The sequence below is a fragment of the Crinia signifera genome, chromosome 6 (genome assembly GCF_055691185.1).
Source record: "Crinia signifera chromosome 6, ASM5569118v1, whole genome shotgun sequence".
In the NCBI taxonomy this organism is placed as follows: Eukaryota; Metazoa; Chordata; class Amphibia; order Anura; family Myobatrachidae; genus Crinia; species Crinia signifera.
This window is the reverse complement of record NC_139222.1, coordinates 27,235,982-27,250,928: the sequence shown is the minus strand read 5'-3', so window position 1 is coordinate 27,250,928 and position 14,947 is coordinate 27,235,982. Positions and strand designations below refer to the sequence as shown.

The 14,947-nt window shown below is 47.5% G+C and overlaps 1 protein-coding gene across 1 annotated transcript in view; it reads left to right on the top strand.

Moving 5' to 3' along the window:
* Positions 1–1,909: 1,909 nt before the first annotated feature.
* The window catches only part of LOC146009555 (uncharacterized), a 122,729-nt gene continuing 109,691 nt past the window's right edge, over positions 1,910–14,947 (top strand). Inside the window, 6 exon segments of the mRNA XM_083150001.1 lie at positions 1,910–2,256; positions 4,912–4,990; positions 5,109–5,206; positions 6,055–6,208; positions 8,721–9,885; positions 9,887–9,959. Of these exon segments, the coding sequence (XP_083006127.1) occupies positions 4,957–4,990; positions 5,109–5,206; positions 6,055–6,208; positions 8,721–9,885; positions 9,887–9,959 (1,524 nt within the window). The 5' untranslated portion in view covers positions 1,910–2,256; positions 4,912–4,956.

Below are 14,947 nucleotides of genomic sequence, written 5' to 3'. Positions count from 1 at the left end.
TCTCTGGCGCAGTCTCATATCCCTCTCTGATGCTGTCTACTACTCCTCTATGACTGTCTCCCCCCTCTCTGATGCTATTACCCCTCTCTGACGCTGTCATCCCCCCTCTCTCTGATCAGTGGCGTAAGTTTGTCCCAGTTGCCCGGAGGCAAGATTAATATTGGTGCCCCCCTCACACACACAACCTTAAATTTTACATTATATATATTTTCTGAAATGTATGTGCTATATATATATATATATATATATATATATATATATATATATATATATATATATATATATATATATATATATATAAAGAGATATTGACAGTTTTCAATTAACTGATTTAAACTTGCAGGGGAGGAGAAGTGCCCCCTTGGGAGCAGGAGCCCGGCGGCAGATGCCTCCATTGCCTCCCAGAGTTCTGCCTCTGTCTCTGATGCCGTTTCCTCCCCCTCTTTCTCTGATGCAGTCTCCACCCCTTATTTTTCTGATGCTGTCTCTTCCACCTTTTTCTCTGACGCTGTCTTCTGCCCCTCTTTCTCTGACCTCATCTCCATTCACCTCTTTCTGATGATATCTCTGCCTCTCTCTCTCTCTCTCTCTGACGCAGTCTCCTTTCCCCTCTCTCTCTCTAACATCATCTCCTCCCCCTCTCCCTGATGCCATCTCCTTTACCTCTGTTTGATGCCATCTCCTCCCCTTCTCTCTGACACTGTCTCCTTCCCCCTCTCTCTGACGCCTCTCTCTCTTGCTACCCTAATACATACTTGCCTACTTTTGAAAACGAGTTTCAGGGAGATTATAGTTGGTAGTAGAAGTTTTCACTGTGCCCCATTAAGGGTTTCGTGGCATGCTCCACAAAAGGGGGCGTGTCTACTTCCATATATGGAGAGATTGTGAACGTGGCACTTAGAATCTTTTCAAATTAATTATATCCAAATGTAGATGAGCCCCAAAGCAGTTAGTAAGAGCTACTATACTTTCTAAAGTGCTGGGAAATGGTGCTGATGATTCAATGTAAATGTATCTATCTTTCGTTCCTTTTTCCCCCTAAAATGTAACAGTGTAATGTGGGCTAGTTGAAATGAGGGAGATTGCTAGACTAATGAGGGAGAGAGGGAGATTGCTGCTATTTCAGGGAGACTCCTGCAGAATGCAGGAGGGGAGGTAACTATGCCCTAATGCTGGGTACACACTAAAGCAATTGTCGCAATAAAGTGCATACATATAGACCAATACTGTTAACAATATCAGTCAGTGATGTCACCCGCCCCCTGCTACGTACATGCAGCCTCTGACAATACTGTCAGATTCAGCTGCATGTACAGACAACAGAAATTGCACATCTTTAACGATATTGACGGTACAACCTCAATGATATTCATGTGATATCGGTATTGTGCATATCGTTACCGATAAATCAGCCAGTGTGTACCCAGCGTAGGGGAATTGTAGTGACAATGTGGGGGAAATTTACTGAGATGGGAGTTGTATTTCACATGGGGGGGGGGGGGGGGGGGGGGGGACGACTTCTCAAGAGTTTGCTATGGGGCCCACAGCGTTCTAGTTATGCCCCTAGGTATTAGGGGGGCAGTTGACATTAGTTTTGCCTAGGATGCCAAGAAACTGGCTCTGACACCTGGTATTATACTGCAGCCTGTGTGAGTAGAGCAGCAGCTCCCCTGTAAGTGCCCTTATGGCTCACACCCAGCAATCACTACTATGCTGTTACTAGCAGTATAATACCTGGGGTCACCTGGTGCCAGCTGCAGCACTCTCCCTCCTGCCTGCCATGCACGCCAGGAAGGGACGTTTCCCTGGTAACACAGCTCCTCCCACTCTGCCCCACACAGGAAATACACTTTGGCTACAGCCGCGGGGGAGTCTGGGAGCTGAGTACAAACCACAACAAAATGGCCGCCGCTATATGAGGACACTGGGACATCACAGCCGAAGCTGTAATTACCTTGTGTGAATCATGCATAGAGAGAGATTTCTGTGAGGCGAGGTCACCAGTAGCGATAACACCACCAGAAAGGTTCCATAATAATTGTCCCTTGTGTAAGGGAGCGGCGGCCGTTTTCCCGAAGACCGATCCCTGCATTCAGTCAGTGACGTGGCGGCGCAGCATCTCGGCTCCCTGCTGATCTTACCTGAGGCCTCTCACTTCCAGCAGCCGCGGTGATTAAGTTACGGGGACCGAGAGAAGACATTGCTGTATCTGGCAGCATGTGATGGTATTGTGCTGCCCTGGTGTTGTTATACAGGGTGAGAAGCCTGTGGTGTCCTGTTATACAAGGGGGAGCGGCCCACGGCATCCTGTTTATGCAGTTGGAGCGGCCTGTGGTGTGAGCGGCCTCTGGCGTCCTATTTATACAGGGGAAGCGGCCTGTGGCATCCAGTTACAAATGTTATACAGAGGGAGCAGCCTCTGGTGTGGTGTTATTATTATATAGTTCAGCAGCTTCTGCCTTTTTTTTTAATTACCATTAGGGAGCAGCTTTTGTTGTCCTGTTACAAAACTTAAATTCATTTTATTTATTTATTTTCAGGGTTTTTAGTCTCTGATATCTTCTTAGTAGTAGTATGATGATTATACAGGGCGAGCAGCCGTTGGTGCCCCATTACAATGACTTTGAGATAACCATGTACTACAATGGACGTTGTAGTGGTATACTATAGCGCTTATACTGTACATGTACCCATTGTTCTCTGTATGATGTATATTTATATGTGGAAACATTAGAGGCTGCTGTTGTGCCTCTGTGTGGATTTCTCTTATGGTGGCCATACACTACTGGGATGTATCGCAGCAGTGTATGGCCCCCTCCGAACCACCTGGTACCTGCATACGATGCATCACATGCGGTCCTTTCACATGCGATGTATCCCATGCGACCCCATTCCCCGCCACTGGGAGGTGGGGCGAGTGGGCAGCAGGTCCGACTTTCCTGCTCAGGTACGATGTGAATTGGACCCAAGGCGGACACATTCGATTTCTTGGCCCGCTTGCTTTTTTCTTTGTGGGTGTTTTACATTATACAGTAACACCGGGGGATGTGACCAGGGAGGTGACTGCTGGGAATGGGACATTAGACAGTAACACGGAGAGGTGACTGCTGAGAATGGGGCATTATACAGTAACACGGGGGAATGTGACCGGAGAGGTGACTGCTGAGAATGGAACATTATACAGTAACACTGGGGATGTGACCGGAGAGGTGACTGCTGGGAATGGGACATTATACAGTAACACTGGGGATGTGACCGGAGAGGTGACTGCTGGGAATGGGGCATTATACAGTAACACCGGGGGATGTGACCGGAGAGGTGACTGCTGGGAATGGGGCATTATACAGTAACACTGGGGGATGTGACCGGAGAGGTGACTGCTGGGAATGGGGCATTATACAGTAACACGGGGGAATGTGACCGGAGAGGTGACTGCTGAGAATGGAACATTATACAGTAACACTGGGGATGTGACCGGAGAGGTGACTGCTGGGAATGGGACATTATACAGTAACACAGGGATGTGACCGGAGAGGTGACTGCTGGGAATGGGACATTATACAGTAACACAGGGATGTGACCGGAGAGGTGACTGCTGGGAATGGGACATTATACAGTAACACCGGGGATGTGACCAGATAGGTGACTGCTGGGAATGGGACATTATACAGTAACACAGGGATGTGACCGGAGAGGTGACTGCTGGGAATGGGACATTATACAGTAACACAGGGATGTGACCGGAGAGGTGACTGCTGGGAATGGGACATTATACAGTAACACCGGGGGATGTGACCGGAGAGGTGACTGCTGGGAATGAGACATTATACAGTAACACAGGGATGTGACCGGAGAGGTGACTGCTGGGAATGGGACATTATACAGTAACACCGGGGATGTGACCAGATAGGTGACTGCTGGGAATGGGACATTATACAGTAACACAGGGATGTGACCGGAGAGGTGACTGCTGGGAATGGGACATTATACAGTAACACCGGGGGATGTGACCAGGGAGGTCACTGCTGGGAATGGGACATTATACAGTAACACTGGGGAATGTGACCGGAGAGGTGACTGCTGAGAATTGGACATTATACAGTAACACAGGGGGATGTGACCAGGGAGGTGACTGCTGGGAATGGGACATTATACAGTAACACTGGGGAATGTGACCGGAGAGGTGACTGCTGAGAATTGGACATTATACAGTAACACAGGGGGATGTGACCAGGGAGGTGACTGCTGGGAATGGGACATTATACAGTAAAACCGGGGGATGTGACCGGAGAGGTCACTGCTGGGAATGGGACATTATACAGTAACAGAGGGATGTGACCGGAGAGGTGACTGCTGGGAATAGGACATTATACAGTAACACCGGGGGATGTGACCAAAGAGGTGACTGCTGGGAATGGAGCATTATACAGTAACACTGGGGGATGTGACCGGAGAAGTGACTGCTGGGAATGGGGCATTATACAGTAATGCCAGAGGATGTGACCAAATAGGTGACTGCTAGGAATGGGACATTATATAGTAACACCTGGGGGATGTGACCGTAGAGGTGACTGCTGGGGATGGGATATTCTACAGTAACACTGGGGGATGTGACCGAAGAGGTGACTGCTGGGGATGGGACATTCTACAATAACACCGGGGGAGGTGGCCGGAGATGTGACTGCTGTGGATGGGACATTATACAGTAACACCGGGGGATGTGACTGGAGAGGTGACTGCTTGGAATGGGACAGTATACAGTAACACAGAGGGGTGTGACCGGAGAGGTGACCACTGGGAATGAGGCATTATACAGTAACACGAGGGGATGTGTCCGGGTGATGTCTGTATCACTGTATGTGTCGGTTTTCTAGAAGGTGTCAGGATGTCACTGTCTGTCTCTCCATGCAGGAGGAGGATTATATAGAGGAACACAAGGGTCTGTGCAGGAATGTTATGATGGAGAATCACCGGCCCCTCACATCACTGGGTAAGAGGAGACTTTATGTTATTGTACAGGGGAGAGCAGGTATGGGGCCCCCCAATATACACACTTCATCTGCTAATCCACATGTACAATATATTCAGTCACTGTGTGTCTCCTACAGATGGGCCCAGTAACAGAGATACACCAGAGAGATGTCCCCGTCTTCTGTATTCCCAGCACTATACAGAGGAGACTCACAGGACCCCACAGGAGGATCAGGTGGGTGGAAATTAGGGTCTCCCCAATATACCAAAGTGACTTCTCTATATAAATTGCAGCATGTGCTGTAATTTTCTGTTTTGAAAATGCCCTGCTGTACCTCTAATGACTTCACCTCTCCTGCTCTTCCATTGATAATAGATGTCCCCCAAAATTTTATTCTTGGTCCTCTTCTTCTCTATCTTTATATGTCCTCTCTGGGTGAACTTATTTGCTCACTTAACTTCCACTATCACCTCTATGCTGATAATACTAAAATCTACCGCTCCTTTTCTGATCTCTCTCCTTCCATCCTCACTCATATCTCCTACTGTCACTCTGCTATCTACTCCTGGATGACCCAGCGCTTTTTTAGACTTAAAATATCAAAGACTAAGCTGACCTCTTCCCACCCTCCAGCATAAAACCTGACCATCTCTCATCCTAATTTACTGTTTATGCCCACTTCTTTCCCTTCTGTGTCACCCCGTCTGTCTAACCCTCCCCTTTTAGAATGTAAGCTCTCACGGGCAGGGCCCTCTCTCCTCTTGTGCCTTTCTTAGAATATATAAACCTCTGCCACCCTGATGATTGCTTCAGTGTCCTGTCCCCTGATGCAACTATCCATATTAACCATGTACTTGTCCTAAACTGTCTTGTACTGTAATTTGATATGTGTTTTTGTTCCTAATTATGCTTTGTAAAGCGCTGCGGAATTTGTGTGCGCTATATAAGAAACTGTTAATAAATAAATAATAAATAAATGTGCGTGTGTGTATATTATACACTAATATTTTACTATATACAATGATGTTCTGCTGTGTAATCTCACTAGCATCAGACATTACTAATGTGATATTTTTTTGTAGGTTCAATGTGAAGATATGTCTGCTATTAAGGCAGAAGACACAGAGGAAGAAGAGTATGTGTCAGATAAGAAAGAAGATATAAAGACAGAAGACACACATATGAGTGGTGATCAGCAGTGTAAGAAGGAGGAAATCCCTACAGATATCAGCACAGGTGAGGATAAATCACTTATTATATACACACAGTATTTTTCTTGTGCTGTTAATACAGCTTTACAGCTATTTCATACATCAGGAGCCATCAGCCCCTATTATACTCCTGCTCTCCCCTCACATCATGTCACTGTGTGTTACCAGCCCAGAGATCTGACCATTCTCCTCCCCACACTCTCTGATGTATCTCATACATCAGGAGCCATCATCCCCTATTATACTCCTGATCTCCCCCTCACATCATGTCACTGTGTGTTACCAGCCCAGAGATCTGACCAGTCTCCTCCCCACACTCTAGTGTATCTCATACATCAGCAGCCATCAGCCCCTATTATACTCCTGCTCTCCCCCTCACATCATGTCACTGTGTGTTACCAGCCCAGAGATCTGACCAGTCTCCTCCCCACACTCTCTGGTGTATCTCATACATCAGGACCCATCAGCCCCTATTATACTCCTGCTCTCCCCTCACATCATGTCACTGTGTGTTACCAGAGATCTGACCAGTCTCCTCCCCACACTCTCTGGTGTATCTCATACATCAGGAGCCATCAGCCACTATTATACTCCTGCTCTCCCCCTCACATCATGTCACTGTGTGTTACCAGCCCAGAGATCTGACCAGTCTCCTCCCCACACTCTCTGGTGTATCTCATACATCAGGAGCCATCAGCCACTATTATACTCCTGCTCTCCCCCTCACATCATGTCACTGTGTGTTACCAGCCCAGTGATCTGACCAGTCTCCTCCCCACACTCTCTGGTATATCTCATACATCAGGAGCCATCAGCCCCTATTATACTCCTGCGGTACTTATGTATTATCTGGGCTCCCATGTTAAATGCACCCCATTTTTTCATACCCCCTACTATCCAACTACGCATGGAGTTGATTTTATATAGTGTGGCGAGCCACCGTGCCCGAAGCGTGGCAAGCGCACGCGGTCTCATAAGAAAAACAGGAGCCCAGATATTACATAAGTACCACTCCTGTTCTCCCCCTCACATCATGTCACTGTGTGTTACCAGCCCAGAGATCTGACCAGTCTCCTCCCCACACTCTCTGGTGTATCTCATACATCAGGAGCCATCAGCCCCTATTATACTCCTGCTCTCCCACTCACATCATGTCACTGTGTGTTACCAGCCCAGAGATCTGACCAGTCTCCTCCCCACACTCTCTGGTGTATCTCATACATCAGCAGCCATCAGCCCCTATTATGCTCCTGCTCTCCCCCTCACATCATGTCACTGTGTGTTACCAGCTCAGAGATCTGACCAGTCTCCTCCCCACACTCTCTGGTGTATCTCATACATCAGGAGCCATCAGCCCCTATTATACTCCTGCTCTCCCCTCACATCATGTCACTGTGTGTTACCAGCCCAGAGATCTGACCAGTCTCCTCCCCACACTCTCTGGTGTATCTCATACATCAGGAGCCATCAGCCCCTATTATGCTCCTGCTCTCCCCCTCACATCATGTCACTGTGTGTTACCAGCCCAGAGATCTGACCAGTCTCCTCCCCACACTCTCTGGTGTATCTCATACATCAGGAGCCATCAGCCCCTATTATACTCCTGCTCTCCCCTCACATCATGTCACTGTGTGTTACCAGAGATCTGACCAGTCTCCTCCCCACACACTGGTGGAAAAGGATAATCATGATAATCAATACTTAAAAATATATTAATTAAAGTGAATGCTGTCTAACGAGATTATTAAAAGACCAGTTATGTGTTATTGCAGCTCCCAATAGGTATTCTGTATACCTTAGACAAAAATAAAATAACAATTAAGAGAGCGCTATAACAGAAGTATAGATTACTTTATTAGCATTAAAAAGTAACAAGGGGGGGGGGGGGGGGGGGGGGAGTAGGTCTCTTTCTTCTTTACCAGTATTGGCAGGACTCCTGTTCACCGGTGCCGGGCTCCCCTACAAGTTCCCCTCTCCCCCTGCCTAATCCCTTGTGACTAACGTCACAGCTGGGTGGGCACCTTTACATGCTCCCACCCATTTCAGCTGCCAATCACCGCCGGTTCCTGCAGCGGGTTATATGGGCGGACGGCAGATGGACCCAATTGTAGTCCATTCAGGCCCCCACATATTCCCATGGGGGACCGATGGTGGTGCCCTGCGCATAATCAGTTATGTGCAGGGCTTCTTTGGGACCAACCCCACCGACTTACCCTCTCAGCGTGGCACTCGAGCAGGAGGTGATGACCCACGGGAACACCCAGCGTTTCATGGGCATTCCCACTCCCACTCCGAGACTCGGTACAGACTTAACCAGAATCGGTGCCATAGCCACCAATATATCGGCCATCGGCTCTGTTGCACAGTCCTATTGGTTACAGTCCTATTACTGGTGCCCAGTGGCTGACGGACCAGCGATATATCGGCCAGTGTGTGCGCAGCATTAGACATGTTCAGTGTAAGTGATAAAACCTCCATGTACATTTGTCTCTCAATGTAAACAATTCTGTCTGTTGTCATTCATCTGTTTCCTGTAGATGGGCGCACAAGCAGGAATACCTCGGAGGGAGATCTCATTGTGTCTCCAGGTTATATACTAGAAGATAAGAACATCAGACAAGATTCTTCAGAGGAAATCCCCATTATCCCCAATACACACCCAACATTTCACAGTGCAGATATGTCATCTGGTCCCTCTAGTCATGAGGAACCTTCTCCTGATCATTCAGACCTTACTACACACAGTACAGACCATAAAGATGATACAATATCATCCAGTTCTGAGTTTGGTGAGCGTTCTATACATCAGTCTGATTCTGTTTTACATTCAAAAGATTACATAGTTAAGAAACCATTTTCATGCTCTGAATGTGGGAAATGTTTTACACTTAAAACTAGTCTTGTTAAACATGAGAGAGTACATACAGGTGAGAAACCATTTTCATGTTCTGAGTGTGGGAAATGTTTTACTGAACAATCCAATCTTATTAAACATGAAAGAGTACATACAGGGGAGAAACCATTTTCATGTTCTGAATGTGGGAAATGTTTTACACTTAAATCCTCTCTTGTTAAACATGTGAGAGTACATACAGGTGAGAAACCATTTTCATGTTCTGAGTGTGGGAAATGTTTTACTGATAAATCCAATCGTGTTACTCATGAGAGAAGTCACACAGGTGAGAAACCATTTTCATGCTCTGACTGTGGGAAAAGTTTTGAAAGAAAATCAGTTCTTGTTATACATCTGAGAAGTCACACAGGTGAGAAACCATTGTCATGTTCTGAATGTGGGAAATGTTATAGCACTAAATCTAGTCTTATTAAACATGAGAGAGTACATACAGGTGAGAAACCATTTTCATGTTCTGAGTGTGGGAAATGTTTTACTGATCAATCCAATCTTATTAAACATGAAAGACTACATACAGGTGAGAAACCATTTTCATGTTCTGAATGTGGCAAATGTTTTACACTTAAATCCAGTCTTGTTAAACATGAGTGGGTACATACAGGTGAGAAACCATTTTCATGTTCTGAATGTGGGAAATGTTATAGGAATAAATCCAGTCTTGTTATACATGAGAGGGTACATACAGGTGAGAAACCATTTTCATGCTCTGAGTGTGGGAAATGTTATAGAGATAAATCCAGTCTTGTTGTACATGAGAGGTTACATACAGGTGAGAAACCATTTTCATGCTGAATGTGGGAAATGTTTTACCAATAAATCACATCTTGTTAGACATCAGAGAAATCTTTTCCATGTTTGCAGTGTGGGACATGATTTATAAATAAATGTATACTTTGTAAATACCAGAAAAATAACATTTGGATGAGCAGATCTACATTAAACATGAGCATTGATGTGAGGATACCCCTGTTTCCTTCACAGGGATCATCTCCCTGAAGCAATGCTGGCTCAAGGTCCTCCTAGAAACTGTGGGAGCTACCTGAGGGTTCTTAAATGTAAGCTCAGCAGAAACTGTCCTGGCTGATGTTCCTCCTCATCCAGCCCCCTCCCCCCTCTCTAGAGCTGCTGACTAAAGGTCCATACACACTGGGTGATTATGCTTAGCGTGTATGGACAGCGATGATCGCTATCATTGCGGGGGGGGGGGGGGGGGACGCCGCTCGGTACATACACACTGAGCGGCTTTCCGCCAGCTCAGCGCTGTCAGAGGGGGGAGGGCGGCTTTGCATAGCGCAGCGCTATGCAAATCCGTCCTCAAAGCCGCTCATCTGCTGGTAATATCAGCAGATGAATGGCTTTCCCGGCGATGATGCGGGAGTGCGCAGCAGCGCTCATCACCGGGCCATACACACTGGGCGGCTTTGAGCTGAAAGTCGCTCAGTGTGTGTGGGTACAAACATCCACCCAGTCACTGCCCAGATCTTATTTTTGTTATTCAGTATTTCTTATTATTACAATATGCGTATGATATAGAGATAAGATGTTACATCCCATCCTTTCCCCTACCTTATATCTGTGCAGTGTATATGTGCTTTATGTCTGACAAGCGATGCCATTATACCGATTATACTAAACTTACATTGTGCCTCATCTATCTCACCTTCTGTATACTGCCATTTATAATAAAGCTATTCCTGTGTCTGGTCCTGTGTAATAGTGTGGATTTGTATAATGTATATGCATTGTTGTGTATACTCCTGTATAAGCCTCATAGAATTCTGACAGCGTCCATCTCTCCCACGTTTGATGACACTTTCTTACATTATTACTGTTGGTGTATGTGTACTTCTCATTATCTACTGTATGGTTTACCAGATGGATCCCGTGGTATAGATCCGGTGCCTCATGCGCCTCCATTTCCCTGCTATTATTACTTTTGCCAGAGCAGCTAGGTTCTCCACCGGCGGTATAAACGGGCTCATTGCCCTTACCTGTGGGTTTAAGCCCAAAATACATAGTTACATCCAGATATTGTACCGGTAGTCCCACCTTGACCATTCTATTTTGGATTCTCTCCCCAAATCTCCTTCCCCTGTGACACTGCCAAATCCTATGCATACATGTACCCTGCTGTATACTGCATTTTGGGCATAAATCATGTCTTCCTAGGGTTCCATGTCACAGGGTGACATCGGGATTGTAGCCGATCCAGAGGACTGTGGCACCAATCAGCGAAGCTTTGAAAGTTTCCCAGGATGCCTGGTCCCTCTCCCCTATAACCCCGCCTCCATGCTCAGCTCCTCAGTTTGTGTTGGTGCCAGCAGGAAGCTGGAGCACCATTTAGTTCAGCTGGGTTTACCTCAGGGAGGGAAGCCCAAAGAAGCTTTTATTTTTATTGCTCATTCTTATTTTTACACTGAGTCACACGATGTGGCTGGGCTGCCTCAGCTGTCAAACACCGGCCGGTGCTGCGGCAGCTCCTAGCACCGCCGGACTCTTCTCTCCTAGACGGCGTGGCCGGAGCAGGTAAGGCTCTCTGAGAGCGCATACCGCAGTCACGCTGCACGCCGGGGGAGACAAGCCGCAGCAGCTGGGGTGGATGCTGCTTGTGGCAGGGACTCCACTAGACCACCGGGGCCAGAGTGCAGGCTGGATATATTTACCCATTACAGGGCTCACTATCCGCAGGTGGGGGAAGACCAGCACAGGGGGTTGGTGCCTAGCCTGCAGCACCTCCCCCAGCTTTGGGCGCCAATCTGCCGCCCAGGAAGTTGCTTTCTCTTTTTCTGCTCTCCCAAGAGTCCGGCAGCCATCTTTAGCATCACACCCAGAGCCTCCTAGAGCGCGGGTACAGTCTCCCCTGTGAAACCGTCCACACGCTGTAGCGCTTTCACAGATACCTACGTCCCACTTACTCCATAGGGTACAGTGGTTGGTTGGGGTGCAGTGGCATTAATTTGCCTCAGCCAACTGCTGGTTGTGTTGTATATGTGACTTAGTGCTAGTCTAACTTTTCTCCTGTCAGTTCTTTATTGCTGTCCCTAATATTTTTATATCTTCTGAGGAATATATCTTCCGCCTCATTACCATGAGAACGCCCAGCGTTGTCATGGGAACGCCCATGGTACGCTGGGCGTTCCCATATGGTAATGGAGCAGCCCGGCGCCCCCCCACCCTTTTCCGCCCCCTCACGCCGTCATGGGTGCGTGAACCCGCGAACCGAATGTTCGCGCGGGTGCACGCGCTCTACGTCTGCACAAACGCACCTGCGCATGTGTAGACGCGCAACATCAAATGCACGGAGGACTGAAGGAACTTGAATAACCCCCAGGGTCTCCCAAGCTCCGGTCATGCAGGGCTTGTTCTGGGACCTGTCTCTGGTGTTGCAGGCCTTGGCTAGGTCTCCTTCTGAACCAATACAATCAGTGGAATATAAATGGCTCACAGCTAAAACAGACAAAGGGATATAGGTGAATTGGGGATAATCAAACTCCGCCCACTAACCTATAGATTCCGGCGCTTTAGGGATAATGATGGGAATATTAATGAGTGTGTATCCACTACCTTAGGGATAATGGGAATATAAATGAGTGTGTATCCACTACTGCTGCAGGTGTTTCTATGAGTTATTAGAACTCACAAAAAGATTAGAATATAGGGCCTTATTCTGATCGGTGCGGCCAGATCCGAATATGCGGCCAGGACCGTGCGTGCGAAACCCCGCCTTCCATATGGATCGCCAACTCCGTCCGTACGCGGTAAGAAGCTGGCCGAATGGACCGCACGTGTATTTTTCATGGAATACGCCTCCTCCATCTCAGGGAACCTCCCCCATCATTCGATGGTCGCAGACCATCGAATGCAGGACCGAGTGGTCCACCAGCTCCCGCAACCTCAGACCACACGGACATTTTTCCGTGCAAAAGCAGGGATCTGTCCAAAAGCAGGGATCTGGGCGGGCAGCTGACATCCGGCGATGTCATATGTCCGCCCCCTACACGTGCGTCACGGCCACATTACCATACGTACGCCCAGCATTTGCATGGGAACGCCCATGAAACGCGGGGTGTAAACATATGGTAATGAGCCCAAACAGCCCTTCACACCCCTCTCCACCCCCTGTTCGGAGTGTTCACATTTCATGCGGGATTTGGCCGTACGCCCCGCTCGCACATGCGCAGACACAAAACATCGGCGGCACGAACGCACGCGGATATTACCGCACCAACCAGAATAAGGGCCATAGAGAGGAGTTGAGCACCGTGCGCTGTAGAATGGATACAGTATAAAAATACACCTTGCTGAATAAAATGTACACTGGACACACTGTATCCATTTACATTTTATATAAAATAGCATCAATTTATACAATTCATACACAATATAACAATACATATACATAAAATACGATAAGCATAAAAATAAATCTTATTGGTTAGCACGTTTGCAGTGATACTCCATTCATTTAATTGATATGTACTCATTTATGTCCAATTGATGGTGTGGACTGGTAATACAATTTGGTTGCCACGTTGGTTAAATAAGTTAGTTGTGAAAAGCGCAAGCTTTTGGTTTGTATGAGCCGTAAGTTAGTAAAGCACCCGGCCAAATTAGCCTGTAAGCAGTCCACGCATAAATAAAGTCAATTGCAATTAATGCGGCAATGGTTGTTGAAAGGAATAATACTGGTAAAGCTCACCCTGCAATAGGTTTGTAATTGAGGGGGCACCGGGGATCCCGATGGAGCAGAGGCTCAACCCTGTGCAAGCAGCCGTAGTGAGGATCCCGGTAATAGCGCCAGATGATGAGTAGGTGGCGGTCCGGCGGCTACCTCGAACCGCTTGCTGTGGTAAGCGTGTGGATCTCTGTTGAGTATAGCGGCTCACGTAGAAGGAGGACCAGGTGACAACCAGCTGATGGGGAGAATCCTGGAGTGCAAACGTGTAGGCGGCAGTGACGTCGACACGTTTCGTTTCTGTAGCAACCAGAAACTTTTTGAAGACGGGTTCTGGCTTCCGCTATTGGTGCTATTTAAGGGCAAGTGTACTGCAAACAACAGAGAGCTCTTCTGCTTCCTGCCTTCTCTGTCCACAAGCGGTTCTGTGGACAGAGCCGCTTGTGGACTTGTTTCTCTTCTGTCAGTACCCAAATCGGTATATCTGGTTTCCAATTAATTTATCTGCAAATTCCCATACATCCCATTTTACCCATCCCCTGATCGCCTTTAATTGGGACGCCACATAGTATAATCGGAAATGTGGAGACCTAGCCCGCCCCTTTCTTTGACCCTTGTCAATGTACCAATACTGATTCTTGCGCTCTTCCCTCCCCATATAAAGGATGCTGTAATACTATCCATTCTCCCTGGTATGTCTATTGGTGACTGTTGGAAGATGTACGACAGCTTAGGCAGTATCACCAGATTAACTCTACCCATCAATGACCAGGGCAGTCTCCTCCATGATTTAACCTTCTCCTGGTAATGTGTCATTAATGGTTCAATGTTCTTTTTAACAAAATCCTGTGAGCAGTTATAGACTCTGACACCAAGGTAGTTCCTCTCTTCTACCCCCCTCAGGGGCGAATCCTGACTATATTTACCAATACAGTTGTCTTTTACTGGGAAATATTAGATTTCCCCCAATTTATCTTTCACCCTGAATACCTCCCAACATTTGTATTATATCTAGGACCACAGGTACTTCTACAGGGCCGTAACTATGGGGGGCTGGGGGGTCACGCGCACCGGGCACTGGAGGGGGAAGGGGGCGCTGTCAGGTCAGGGAACAGCCAGCGGAGGTACGGTGACAGGCAGCGGGGTTCCAGGGACTGGTGGTGTAGCCGCTGTAG